At 39.1% G+C, this 13,517-nt stretch overlaps 2 protein-coding genes across 3 annotated transcripts; both read left to right on the top strand.

The window, feature by feature from the left end:
• Window positions 1-92: 92 nt before the first annotated feature.
• Window positions 93-5,143, top strand: rln3a (relaxin 3a). 2 transcript variants are annotated; one of them, XM_037087926.1, is made up of 3 exons: window positions 93-801; window positions 2,601-2,987; window positions 3,521-5,143. In XM_037087926.1, exons 2-3 carry the CDS (start codon window positions 2,831-2,833, stop codon window positions 3,802-3,804), a joined length of 441 nt encoding a protein of 146 aa, XP_036943821.1. In that variant the 5' UTR covers window positions 93-801; window positions 2,601-2,830; the 3' UTR covers window positions 3,805-5,143. The 2 variants fall into 2 exon arrangements, with proteins under 2 accessions (XP_036943821.1, XP_036943820.1); XM_037087925.1 differs by lacking the exon at window positions 93-801 and adding an exon at window positions 2,445-2,496.
• Window positions 5,144-5,235: 92 nt separating this feature from the next.
• il12rb2l (interleukin 12 receptor, beta 2a, like) lies at window positions 5,236-13,176 on the top strand. The gene is made up of 15 exons (XM_037087920.1): window positions 5,236-5,381; window positions 5,839-5,937; window positions 7,387-7,543; window positions 7,651-7,811; window positions 7,970-8,112; window positions 8,328-8,466; window positions 8,956-9,032; window positions 9,146-9,380; window positions 9,565-9,753; window positions 9,939-10,043; window positions 10,162-10,296; window positions 11,132-11,281; window positions 11,469-11,535; window positions 11,857-11,944; window positions 12,142-13,176. Exons 2-15 carry the CDS (start codon window positions 5,865-5,867, stop codon window positions 12,574-12,576), a joined length of 2,154 nt encoding a protein of 717 aa, XP_036943815.1. The 5' UTR covers window positions 5,236-5,381; window positions 5,839-5,864; the 3' UTR covers window positions 12,577-13,176.
• Window positions 13,177-13,517: the final 341 nt, after the last annotated feature.

Genomic DNA, 13,517 nt, shown 5'->3' with positions numbered 1-13,517 from the left:
TGATTGGCTGAGTTCTGTCAAATTATCTTAAAGGCACAGGTATAGAAAACGTTCGCTACAAAGCCCCCCACGCCCATTTGAGGGACATCCCTGTCTATCACTGACATCAACTTTTTACTACTAGGCGGATGATGTGCCAATGAAAGTCATAGGTTAATCTTAGTGCTTGTCAAAAGTGTCATAGCAGCTCTGTCTACTACCCATTTGTGCTCCTTGTGGAACGTTGTTTCTCACCATCCTTGTAACAGAGCTTTTCACTCTGTTGGACTCTGACAAGCCCCTTCACATTACATATTAGAGAAACATTTCTATGTTCTATGGAATGATAGAGCAATCTTTATGGAAACAGACTTCAAGTAGCCCAGCGTCCGAACAGTGTGGCCACACATCTGGAGTTCTCAAATCTAAAGCAATGTAATGCCAAACGCTTTGCCCTCTGCCCTATCAGAACTCCCACCGCCTTCGATTTCAGGAATTCTACCAAATGCCACCCCTCTCTTCTCTTCCTGTGCAAGGGTTTTTAGAGTCCCTTTTCCCGTACATGCCCACTTCTTCTAATTGGTCACTTTGGTAAATTAGCCAATAGACAAAAAGAGGAGTTGACCTGTCTCCCTGCTCATCTCCATAACTCATCAACTTAAGGTCTTCTCCCCAAACTGACACCTTTATTCTTCTACGGAACATAAACGTTTGGGCATCTCCCACCATTTGGCGTGCAGGCCAACCTCAGGTTTAGTACTTTATGATGGCTAAACTTTCACACTCACACAACTGAAAAACTGCTTTAGGACCCTTGGAGCTGTGAGTCTCACTCTGTCTGCATTCTTTAACTCACACAAGGAGAAACAATTTGTCATCGTTCAAAACTAACTAAACTCAAAAATCAGAATGTGTTGTCATGCAGATAGCTCCTTTCCTAGCTATGTGTTGATCTCTTTGGGTTGTGATTAACTGGATAAAACAAGAGACACTTGATTTGCTCATGAGCTTTGTGCTGAATGTTGACTCATAAATTGACTAATGTCAAATAATGCTGTAAATGTTATCCTTTTCCCCTTTATATTTATTTGTATTTATGTTTTTTTCATGTCTATTCTTCTCACCTTCTGCGGTTACCTCTGTTGCTTAAAGTTGTTAATTTTGCATGGTGTGACATGGGCAATTTGAAAAAACAAAAAACACTTGTTTTTGTTGATGGATGGTTCACCTGTCAGGTTTATCTGGATTTTTTGACACCAAGCTCTTTCAGTGAATGGACTTGAGGTCTAGCAGTTTGACTTGTCTGGCAAATAATGAACAGTGACTTGATTGTAGTGACAGCTTGTGTTCAACTAAGTCTATGTACTTAATATATATTTTAAATAATTCTTATTACATGTTATAAAAAGTGTGAACAGCACAGTTACCAGCTCCTGCTAGCCCTAGATAGCCACTTCACAATTTTCTTTCCCTGTGTCCATATTTATCAGGCATATCTGGTCGTCATACAACAGAACATATAAATGACAACACGCTGTTATGAAATAAATTATATGAACTTATCTACTGTGTGCAATTTTAATTACACCACATGTTCCTAAAAAGTAGGCTGTTGGATTTTCATATTGCTCCTGTGACATCCACAGGTCACTTCTGTGATACTGTGTTAATGAATGTCAGGGTGGACACCCTGCTAAAATGTCATTTTGTTTGCTTTTTTATCACCACGTTAATTACAAATTCACCATCTCCATTGTAAATCCATAAATGAGCGACCTTTGACTAGACACAGATAAAAATGTGTTTTATTTTTGTTCGGCTCATAATAAGACTTCTCTGTTATCTGACTCGGAAAATGTCACTGGTTTTGTCTCAGTTCCCCCAATTCACCTTTTGGCAAAGAGATGAAAATATATGTGGCTCTCAAGAGAATGGGAAAATTATACACATGGCTGTAATAGAGGGTAAATAATTATGATATCAGCCACAATGACCTAAATATGTCGCTGTAGCGGTGCCAGCAGGTCTAAAATCTTATCAGAGGAATTCATGGCAACATGCGTATTGAGGCCGGAAAGGTTAACTTCGTGTGTTCAGGCAATGTCACTATTACTATATTACTCCCCCACTTTTTCTTAAAAATAAAAAAACAATCATTCATTAAATTCACCTTTCTCTTTTCAGACCTCAGCTGTTGCTCTATGTGTTAAGTAACCCTGTCTTATTTGTTGAAATCACCCACCAACCTAAAGCTTCCTCTCAATTATAATCATTTTCTGAATGTGTTTCTTGCTTTGATTTATTTGACTATTGATCTTTTCGAATATCTATGTATTGTACACAACAATCTGGTACTAGTAGGGCACAGAACACCATGATATGCTGTAATATAGCAAAGGAACTTTCTGAGCCCTGTGGAAGACACATAAATAGAAACAAAGTTATAACTGACCAGTATGCTATAACTTCATGATGCCACATAGTCTCATAGCTTCTAGGATTTTTTACGTGTTAAATGTGAGTTGGATCTGATGCTCATGTTGAACCACAATTATAACATTGAGGCTTCTGACATATTTGGTAATTATGCCACCTTTGGTCCGCTTTTTGTCTCCATAAAGGTCTCTGACTGTATCTCTCCATTGAATCTTTTCCTCTTCCGGAAAAGGCCTGCATGCGCAGTTTGCACGTCTACATGCAGAGCTCGAATCCCCTTTATAAACCACGCCTGGGTCACCCAGAAAGTCATAGCCATTGCAAACAGGGTGACAGAAAGCTCAGAACTGCTCAAAGCAAAGAAATCGCCTATCATTTCAACCATTTCAGTTGAGCTTTATTTTCTCTGGGTACCATGTGGAAAGCTGTGATGCTGGCTATGTGTCTGCTGGTGGCTGGGGTTCAGCCCATGGATGACCCAACATATGGGGTGAAGCTGTGTGGTCGTGAGTTCATCCGTGCAGTCATCTTCACTTGCGGGGGGTCACGATGGAGACGGTCAATCAGTGCAGGTGAGAGGCTGAAGGCGCTACGTTGTCACTATTACTGTTTCATATGTTGACTTTAGCTATTTTATTTTCTATTTATTATGTGAAATCAACTTTCTTCCCTCAATTTCTAATGCTATGATAAGTATTTTCTTCTCTGGATCAGTGTAAATGAATTGAGTGTCCTTGATGTCTTTATACATCTTCTGCTCTATTGTGACTGTGTAATTGTACTCAAAAGCATATGCCAATGATATGTTCAATAGAGGGACAAGTCGACTGATAATTTGAAGAGTAGATTGACAGAAGATACTAGTTATTTTTTTATTAGATGCTTATGCTGATTGGCATATGGCTTGGTCAGTGTTTGGCGTATGGACAATCTTAGCCGGAATCAAGAAGCTATAATTCTCATTTAAGATGAAATCATGGATAGATTATGCTGACCTTTTTACTTATAAAAACTGCTATTGAATAAATTATCAATATCTGTGCTTGACTAAAAAAAACATGGCAAACATTCTCTTATGTTGTATTTGCCCATTCTACTGCATTAGATGTTTTGGAGGACCCATTCAGCTCCCGTCAGGAAGATTCTTCAGAGGGCTTGAATCACAACTCTGTGGTGGAGACTCTCCTCCAAAGGAACAGAGAATTAAGCTTCACGCCTACAGACAACAAGGAGGGCGTGTTCAGCAGGCCGGCCCGTTCTTTCATCACAGAAGAGATCCTGGAAGCCCTTCGCAAGGCTGACCGCAAAGGCCGGGACGTGGTGGTGGGCCTGTCCAATGCCTGCTGCAAATGGGGCTGCAGCAAGAGTGAGATCAGCTCCCTTTGCTGAGAGTCACCAGCAGACATATATTGTACACATAATTACACAGACACACAAATATACACACAAACTCATGGATCTTAGGTCATGTTATGTCCTGTGTCATTCTGTTAACCTATGACATTAATTGTTTGAATTGTTGTTGGGTTTTTTTCCAAGTATCTATGAAGTGTATGGAAAGGGCTTCCATGTGTTCAAAAATGTTTACATATATTTTTCTCTTGAAAAATGCATTCTTGACTTTGTAATGAACAGCTTTCAATCTTGAACTAAGCTGTTTTGTCCTTCCCAACCACTATCATACACGCTGTTATTTATATATATTTTTCTGCTTTAAGATGAATTGCAATGACGGCAAAATAAATCAGAATGAATAATCTTGTTTGTCAGTCATTAGTGGATTAGGGATTTTGCATTTGTTTCATAGCACAAGAAGTGCTAGATGGGTTAAATATTCAGACTCATAATACAAAATTGTGTTAAAGAAGCACTGGATTGTTTTATTGACATTTCCACAACTACAGAGGCTAAAAAGTAGCATCACTTCGCCAAAAATACAACACACACTAGCCTTTCGTATTTTGTATTTCATCCACACTTCCCTAAAATCATACACCACGGTGACATGTGACATGTTAGTGATCAAATAAATACTGATCTTACCCTTGTCTTTGTGATTTAAAGAGGGATGATGTCACCTCTTTGAGATGAACCTCCCGATCAGCGAAGTTGGGGTGGGGACATTAATATCTGGCAGAAATACTAACCTGTGTGGCGAAAAGTAGGTAACAGCCAAGATATCATGTTAAAATATTACTTCAAGTTATCCATAGGAATCGCACTTTAGTAAAACTCTTTAAGTATCTGACCATAAATATACTTAAGTGTCAAAAGTAATTTTCAAAAAACTCCAAACTGGTTACTGGTGAATAAAGTTAGTTAAATAAATGTAGAAACAGGTTAGAAACCACTTTTAATATTTAACAAAGCCTTCAATTTCATACATCTATATGTTTAAATGTAAAATCCTAATCTCGAAAGAAACTACAGCTGTCAAATAATTGCATTGCAATAGAATCTACATTATATACGTCTGCTTTGTGGAGGAGAAGAAGTAGACGTAGCGGGAGAAGGAATGTGCAAGTTAAAAAAAAGAGTTTCGTTCTGAGTAAGACGTTTCAGGAACTCATAGTAAGTTTACAATCACTGCTTGACTTCTCAGTAGCTGTACTATCCCGTGGACGATCTATTTTGCTCTCCTCTATCTCCAAAACTTTGGTTATGGTAAGAAGCCACATGTGTTGTCTCGGTATATTAAAAAAAACGCCTTCTAACCACGACAAACACGTTCCTGACCTGCTGCTGTCAGGATGCAGGAAGTGAGAGATCTGTGTAAAATTCTTCAACAGAAGTGCTGCGTTCGCGCGCGCGCGTGCGCTCACGTCATTGGTAGTTCCGAAATTGGGCGGGGCCAGATCGTCCGCTTGACTTAGTGTTTTAACTTAACAACAAAAACTTGATCTGTCAACCGTGTTTTGAAACGCTTCAGGATGCACGACAGGGATAGAAGTGTGTGTCACTGTGAGGTAAATAATTCATAGTTATGAGCTATTGATGGTATCTAATGTTTATGAACAAAACAGCTTACTATAAGAATATAGGATATTAAAGTTGGACAGCCAACGTTTTGATTGCTCTTCCTGATATGGAGTATTTTGACTGCTGTCTCACTGTTTTTAGGATATACAGCTATCCGTTAATTCGTTATCAGCTGAGTTACACTTGAGTACATCTGACAGGATGTGTGTCTGGCATACAGACTGTCGGCATGTCGGCTATTTAGGGCAGTTACAGTAGACTAGCATATGTATCTATGCAATGGCTCCACATGTCGGTGATTCTTCCAGCTGACTATAGTTATTTAATTGGTCGAAAATACCAACAAAGGGCTGTGATGTGACAAATGTAGCGTTTTCAGACTTTAGCGTCCGTAACTGGTACATTTCCAATGTGTATGACTGTGTTTATTTGTGTTTCCTGCAGGCACTAGCGGCCTGGGTCCAGATGTAATGGCCACACTTAAGACAGGGTGGCTTCTGTCCATCTTGCTGGTTAACCTGCCAAATTGTGTTGTTCCAGCAGGTAGGCTTATCCAAGGCTTGGGCACTTTTCTCTCACACTGTGAAGGGTTCAGTTCTTCCCGTTTGTGCTCAGCCTCATTAAAATTAACTGGTTCATAGTTTTACATTGGGGGGGGGGGCTGTTTTACTCCGCTAGATTTACAATAAATGTTACTTTGCTGAATGACATTTTACATCCAAAATACATGATCAGCTTGTCAGAAATGTCGTATTGTTAAAGAATTAACTGTCCAAGGGTAGAAAGACATCAGATCAGATTAGCTACATTTCACACTAATGTACTATAAAGGTTATAACTATAAATGCTTTATCACTATTTGTAACTCTGGGGATATACTAGATCTTTAAATAAAGGTTTTAAATACTTTGTCTGCCACTAAGTCTGCTCTCTAGCAAAGTATGCCGTAGACTTCATGCACTTCAATGCTCATACTAGCAAACTGTGATTTTAAAACTACATAATAAACCATGATAGAGAATGAGTGGAGTGTTTTCTTTTGTGCAGCACATGTTCACGTTACACACCGAGGGCATCAAGTGTAACATGATTTGATAAAGGGCCTCTTTCTGCTAAAATGTGTCAGTCACATGCCCATAAGTTCCCTTATTCGCTACTGATCCTATGTGATTCAGTAGTGTATGTATTAAGAAGGAAGTAGTGACAAGGAAGGGGGAGAGGTGCCATTATGTGGACTCAAACGTATCAAAGGGCTCATTTCCTGTTAACGGTACTGTCAGCGTGCCTCTCTGCAACGTGCTGTGTACAGGCATCAAACTGATCACCACTGAAAGTGCACATGCTTACGAGAAGTGGGTAAAGGTGACAGTCGTGTGATGAATAGAAAAAAAATGCTCTGCGTGGGTGTGAGTGAGTGAGTGTGTCAGTTTTTTTTTTTTTTAGGTTAAGCTCAGTCTTCTGTCTATTATTTTCTGGCTCTGGTTATCTTTTAAAGCTCTCTCATTTTATTTGTGTCTTTGCTGCCACAGCAGTCAAATCTAACCGACAGAAACACAAATGAGTAGTAATAAGAATGTGCACTTAATATGCAGAAGTGACAGAAAATCAATACTGGATGTTTAAGTTCCATATATGAAGTCAGTATGAGGCCTTGTAAGCTCATACTAAAGTAATAATGTGTTTTTCTTTTTCTTTTCCTTTTTTTCTTCTTTTTTTAAACTTTTTAATTTCTCCAAGCAACTGTTTTTATTTCAGATGTTTATGTCTATGGTTATTCATTTTGTGAGTCATAATTTCATGGAATACTGCAGCAGTGGGTCAGTACCATTCCTTGTTGTGACTCACGGTGGGGGCATTTTGGATTAGACATTTTTGTACAGTGTTTCTTATATTCCCTAATTTCCCTTCTTTGTGTCCCACTGGTAATTTAGTGCACCAACCTAAACTACGGGATATGATATGACATAGTATCTTATTTTTCTCCCCTATTAGTTTCTCCGGGTCTTCCTGCTACTCCCTCTCCCCCTGAGTGCTATATCCCATGTGATGAGAAAAGCTGCTTTGTAGATATCCATTGCACATTGGATCCAAGGGAGGAACCTCAGATCCCCACTAACTACAGCCTGCACTGGGCACCAGGAAACAACAGGTGAACACAACTAAAAACTTCATTGTCATCTTGATAATGACAATATTCTGCTGGCTTTGAGAGATGCCTCTCAATCTGTTTTACTCAACTTGTCCTGTCTTGTCTAGTGTTGTCTTGTCTACCAGGGGATTGCATGTGACCCGTTTGACTGGGCTTATCGATCGTGAGCGCTTTAACCACCATGGTGGACTTCGCGTTTGGGTCCAGGCAATGAACCGGCATGGTTTAGCCAAATCTGAAGAGGCTGAGTTCGATCCAACGAACATCTGTGAGTCAGACATTACCACCACCAATAGCGACAACAACAACAAAAAGAGCAATAATAACAATGATAATAATAATAGTGGTACTTGATGACCTTCGGACAACTAGAATTACTGATTCGTAATTCATCTTTAAATTATTGGTTTCTGTCTCTGTATCTAGTCAAGCCACCTCCTCCTAAAGTCTTATCCAGCCATCAGGAACCATACGAAATTCACTGGATTTCCCACTGTGATCAGCTGGAGCTCTCAATGGGACCCTGTGCTGTCCGACATCGGACTGAGGCAGACCAAGTCTGGGTTGAGGTGACTTCCACTAATTTCCTTTTTCTTCCTCTGAGCATAGTCCACATTGTGTAATGGAGTAAGTTGACAGTGCTGATGAATAAATAAATGAATGAATGAATGTCCTGAAAAAAACTCAAAGATAATCCTGAAAGAAAAACTAGACACTACGAATTTAATAAAGCCTTATTCACTGAATACATACTCAAGATGTTTGCTTTTTCCTCTCCACACAGGGGGAAGAGGGAGTCTATGGCAGCCATACATTTGAAAATGTCATGCCTTGCACAGCGTATGAATTTCAAGTTCGTTGTGCCTGCACAGGATTGACGAGTGACTGGAGTAATATTGAGAGAATACCAGCCATAGAGACAAGTGAGTCCTCACTTTTGATGTGTTTTACAAGTTTATCATTACAAAGAACTTGGAAATGTTTCATAAATGGTTGTAGTTTCTTTTGTCTGTTTTCTGTTTTGTGAACTGTTGCTTTAAAAAGTATCCAAGGAATAGTTTGACATTTTGGACAATGTGCGTTTTCACTCTCTTGCTGAGGTTCAGATAAGAAGTGAGTTTTCGATGTGGTGATGGGCAGATATTGTTACATTTGGACAGAGCCACAGCTGTTTCCCCCTGTTAAAACATCTTTGTGACTTAGCCAACTGGCTTGGCTTGTGCAGACATGACAGCGGTATCTCTGCACGGAAGCAATAACTTCAAGTTGACACAAATGCATTGTTACATTCTTGACTTTATAATCCTGATACAAAACACACAGTATGGTGACAGTAAACCTGCAAAGATGAGACAAAAGCCAGTCTAATCTTATTTACTCATTCTAATTGCTCCCTGCCTTCTCTTGTTCAGCCCCTGTTGGGAAGCTAGATGTATGGATGGACTGTGGGATATACCCTTCAATCTCAGACTGTTTTCTGACCTGGAAGGTACGTCGAACAGTTCACCTCCAATCACTGTCCTCTGGTTGAAATCAAGAACGGGAGTCATTATGTTTGCAAACTAACCTCACCAACTATCCTCTCATCTTCACCCTATGCAGAAGCTTCCTGTTTCTCAGGCTTGCGGTCTTATTCTAGGATATGAAGTCAGACTGTCTTACAAAAACGGGACGACGGTGGTGGTGAATGGGTCCATGGCTGAACGATATGGCATGTGGTGCGATGAGGTGCAATGCCGCTTCAATTCCTCTCTAAAAGATGCATCATCAGTCAGTGTGTCAGCCTACAATGCTCATGGTGCCACAGTGCCCTCTTACCTCACCCTGCCAGTACCAGGTATCAATTTTCCAGACTTTCATAAAACTATCGAGAGCTATAACTTCAAAGTTATAGTTAAGCATATGATTGCTGGAAAATGGCGCTAAAATAATTATATATTTGTATTATCTAATTATCTAAATTCCTTCATTAGTATTCGTATTATATCAACAGAAGTAACAAATAACTTTCTCCTACCAAGGTAAAGAGAAAAATGAGCAACCTTTGCACCTCAAGATGAATGAAGAGAACCTCACAGTGTCCTGGAATCTCCCCTCTCAGCTCTCTGACACCCTGAGGCAATATGTGGTGCAATACAAACAGGCAGGACATCCCCAAGGGTTTGATTGGGTAAAAGTGAACAAAAGCCAGACAGCAGCTTTTTTTAAAGGTCTGTTTGATTTGACTACTTTGATAAAAATAGCGTAGATAATAATAAGATAACATGTAAAACAAGACTGCCTAAATGTTTCAAGCATCTAGATCAGTGATCAGATAACCTGAATGCTGAATTCGGGTGGTTTCAGGCTGTTTTCAAAGTGGCTAATTTACTCTGTTGTGTGTCTCCACCTACAGGTCAATTTGAAATTTGCAAACCTCACCAAGTGTCATTGTTCGAAGTGTTGCACAACGGGAAAGTCCATCACCTTTTATCAGCTATTGGATATTCTCGTCAAGGAGGTAAGTATTTTTGCATTGTTCTTGGACCTTTCATTCAATTATTTTTTTCTCGTCTCTCCTTATTTTAAATAGAAGTTAAACTTGTAATCCTCATGCTTCCGTCACAATTACTTTTCAGTCCCTGCCAAACTGCCATCATTTGAGGTGCCTCTCATTGCTGCCACTCATGTGACCCTGCGTTGGGATCCTGGTCCCCTCTCCAAGCAGGATGGGCTGATCCTCTACTACCAAATAGGACTTGATGGACAAAATGGTATATCAACAATATTTAATAAAGCTTTAGTAATACGTAAAGAATACAAAGGAAACTCAAATGATTTTGCAAAGATTGTTCACAACAATGGATCAGATCAAACTGGCATTAGATCATTTTAGCTAGGACTGGTGTCATGTCTGTATGGTTGGTCCACCACACTTCAGTCCAAAATGGTGTAGCGTATGAACTGCCATGAAATGTTGGAAAATGTGTAAATCCCAGAAGATAAATCCAGCTGACTTTGGTGATCCTCTGACCTTTTCCTAAGAGCACCACCAGCTGGTTACATTTTTTTTTTTAATATCTTGACATAAACTGGGCACTAAATGTGGTGCAGGCATTCACGGTCAAGATGATGTCGGGTGATCTACCATTAGGTTCACATTTGTGGCTTTGACTGCATTGTCTCAATAACTATTGGATGGACTGCCAGGGAAGTTAGTTACATTCATGTCCACCTCAGGATGAGTTTAGTAACTTCCATAAAGGCGAGAAAATTGTTCATATTTTCTGTTTATGGTCAAATACCTGAAAACCTAATGACATGCCATTAGCCTCAACAGTAATTGGTCAGCATTGTCTTTATGTTATAGAATACAACTTCACTGAGCCGTTAGCATGACATCAAACTCTTAGTTACTCTTATGATTATGTTTTTGTTAAAAAATCTATGGATATGTAAAATAATAAAGAATATATAAAAGAATGAAAGTTGTAAAGAGTGAAACAAAGTATTAATAAAAGAAAAAAACAAAACTACAGATAGTTTGGTGCAACTCTGTTGGCCAATCTCTGGTTTCCTAACCTCACCCATGCAATTTGTCTCTCCTAGTGTACAATGTGAGTGCATCGTGTAGGAATTTCACATTGCAGCATCTCAGTCCAGGACAGAAGTACGGGGTGTGGATAAGAGCTGTGTCTGCAAGAGGGCCTGGAGAAAATGTCACTGTGACATTCGAAACAAAGCACCTTGAGGAATTTGGTATTGCATCACATCTTACCTCTTGTTTAATGTGATGAGCTTAAGATGAACTGTACGATAACAAGTTTTTAAGAAGTGTCATTTGATATTTCTTGCAACATAGTGAGTAATCATGATACCACCACATAATAATACTGGTTTAAATAGTTTATCTCTCTCATCCCACTTCTCCCTCTCTCTCTTTCAGCAAACTACCCAGTCCTGCGGGTAATACTGTGTGTGTTTGGTGTCTGCTTTCTAATTTTTGTAGTCTGGTGAGATAATCATATTTAACACATTTTCTTTGACTTTTGTTGTATTTCAAAACATCTGCTCTCCTGTCACTGGCTAATCTTTATGATTGGAAAGTCACATCTTTTAAAATTTTGCGTTGGTTAATACTTTGACTATCGGAATTCTTATTTGGAACTAGGGTGCAAAACTAAATTGTTGGGCTGAATTCAAATTTCCTGTAAGTTTCAAATAATGTTGATGTTAACGTTGAGGCCAATAAGAAATTAATTAACATTTTTTATGTTGATCTTCAAGATTGTGATGGTTGTCTGATGTTTTTGTTTTTCTTATATGTCTGCTAGTGCTTGTCGAGGAAAGGTGCCTCTGTTTTACTGCGACAAAGTGCCGGATCCTCGCAATAGTCACATTTTCAGAGAGATGAAGCAACAGGTGAGAGATTTATTTCGGCACAGGGTTTACACTGATTTTTGGTCCTGAGTAATGCCGTTACTTTTATATTTGACTACCAATTGCTAAACCCATTTATAACTTCATGCCCATGAATGAAGGCATGTCCTGGTTTGTTTCCGTGTATTGCCAAAATGCAAGAAAAACAACAACAAACAAACAAAACCTGTGTCTCCTAGATTAACGACCCCTTGACTTGGATCTGCATTCCCGTCCATGAGCCACATCCAAAGATTTCTCTGTTGGAGGTTGTCGAAATCCAGCCGGGGTCTTCCAAGTCCTCCCTGGAGGAAACTTCAGACACTGACGGATTAATTAGGCCAGCGGTCGGAGAGGGGAGCTCCCAGATGGACTGCCAAGACGATCAGATGAAGGATGGCATCACAAAGGAGTGTCCAAGGACAGACCACAAATATAGAAGAGAGGCGTACAGTAAAATGGTTGACTCAGATGAGGAGAGGGACAAGGAGGATTGTTGGAACTCATCAGAGGAAGAAGAGGGCACGTCAGATTATGAAAAGCACTTCATGCCCACTGTTTCGGAAGAAGAGGGCACATCAGGTTATGAAAAGCACTTCATGCCCACTGTTTCGGACATACTGGCAGTTTTATAATGTCTCCATGTTGACTCATGGACATTCTCGTGTGTTGGAATTTTTTTTTAATGTGAAGAAAATATTCAGATGGACGTGGACTCATGTCATTAGAGAGTTTTGTCCTTCTACAGTCAGCCAGTACCTCTCTCTCTCTGGCTTCCACCTTTCACCTAGCATTTGTTTATTGTGGTATTTGTTTTTTTATTATTTTAAATTGTTGCTGGCTTTACAACAAGGTACACTTGTTCCCTGTTTCAATTACAACTCAGGTGTACACGCTTATTTTTGTCTCATGTTCTCAGATAACACAAATGCACAGAATAACTGACAGTTTACTGGGAGTGCAGTGCATTGCAATTTCTTAATGACTCACACAATGATCCATACCAGAGCCCCATTATAAGTATGCAGAGTTAGTAATTATTTGTAACTTATGGTGATACAGGGCAATAAGTATTACCCAATGAAAGCAAATGTTAATGAAAAACCCAGTTCACCAAGTTGTCCAAATTTAAAAACATTGCACCTTAAAGTTTTTTATAAGAAAAATGTCCATTTGACATATGTACAGCTGTTGTACATGTTTGAATAAACAATCTCAATAAGGGTCTGAAAGAATTTTGAATGTATTAAATTCAGTTAACTTAGTTAACAACACAGCCATGCTGATGGAATAATGTGCTGTATGTGCATGCAAACACAACACAGCCATAATATTACATGAAAAAAAAAAAAAAAAACATTCAAAAACAGTTTCCAACAACATGCCACATAAACAGAACAACAACAGTGCCAGATAGTGAATGTGCATATTCGAGTGAATATGTTTTTTTTAAAGAGGTGAATTTTTATGACACGTTACATATGAACCTTGATTAAAACAAAGAATAACACCATAATAGACATTAACGACACTTGGATCCATTTATTTTGCAACGTTACAAATTATCAGAATCGTA

The sequence above is a fragment of the Acanthopagrus latus genome, chromosome 23 (genome assembly GCF_904848185.1).
Source record: "Acanthopagrus latus isolate v.2019 chromosome 23, fAcaLat1.1, whole genome shotgun sequence".
Classification (NCBI taxonomy): Eukaryota; Metazoa; Chordata; class Actinopteri; order Spariformes; family Sparidae; genus Acanthopagrus; species Acanthopagrus latus.
The sequence above is the reverse complement of the archived record's forward strand: the minus strand, read 5'-3'. Positions and strand labels throughout refer to the sequence as shown.

Bases quoted from the DNA above. Each gene is read 5' to 3' on its own strand.
- rln3a (XM_037087926.1), top strand. From the start codon at position 2,831: ATGTGGAAAGCTGTGATGCTGGCTATGTGTCTGCTGGTGGCTGGGGTT. The intron at 2,988-3,520 runs GTGAGAGGCTGA...CTACTGCATTAG, and splicing joins GAGACGGTCAATCAGTGCAG to ATGTTTTGGAGGACCCATTC.
- il12rb2l (XM_037087920.1), top strand. From the start codon at position 5,865: ATGGCCACACTTAAGACAGGGTGGCTTCTGTCCATCTTGCTGGTTAAC. The intron at 7,544-7,650 runs GTGAACACAACT...TGTCTTGTCTAG, and splicing joins TGGGCACCAGGAAACAACAG to TGTTGTCTTGTCTACCAGGG. The intron at 7,812-7,969 runs GTGAGTCAGACA...CTCTGTATCTAG, and splicing joins GTTCGATCCAACGAACATCT to TCAAGCCACCTCCTCCTAAA.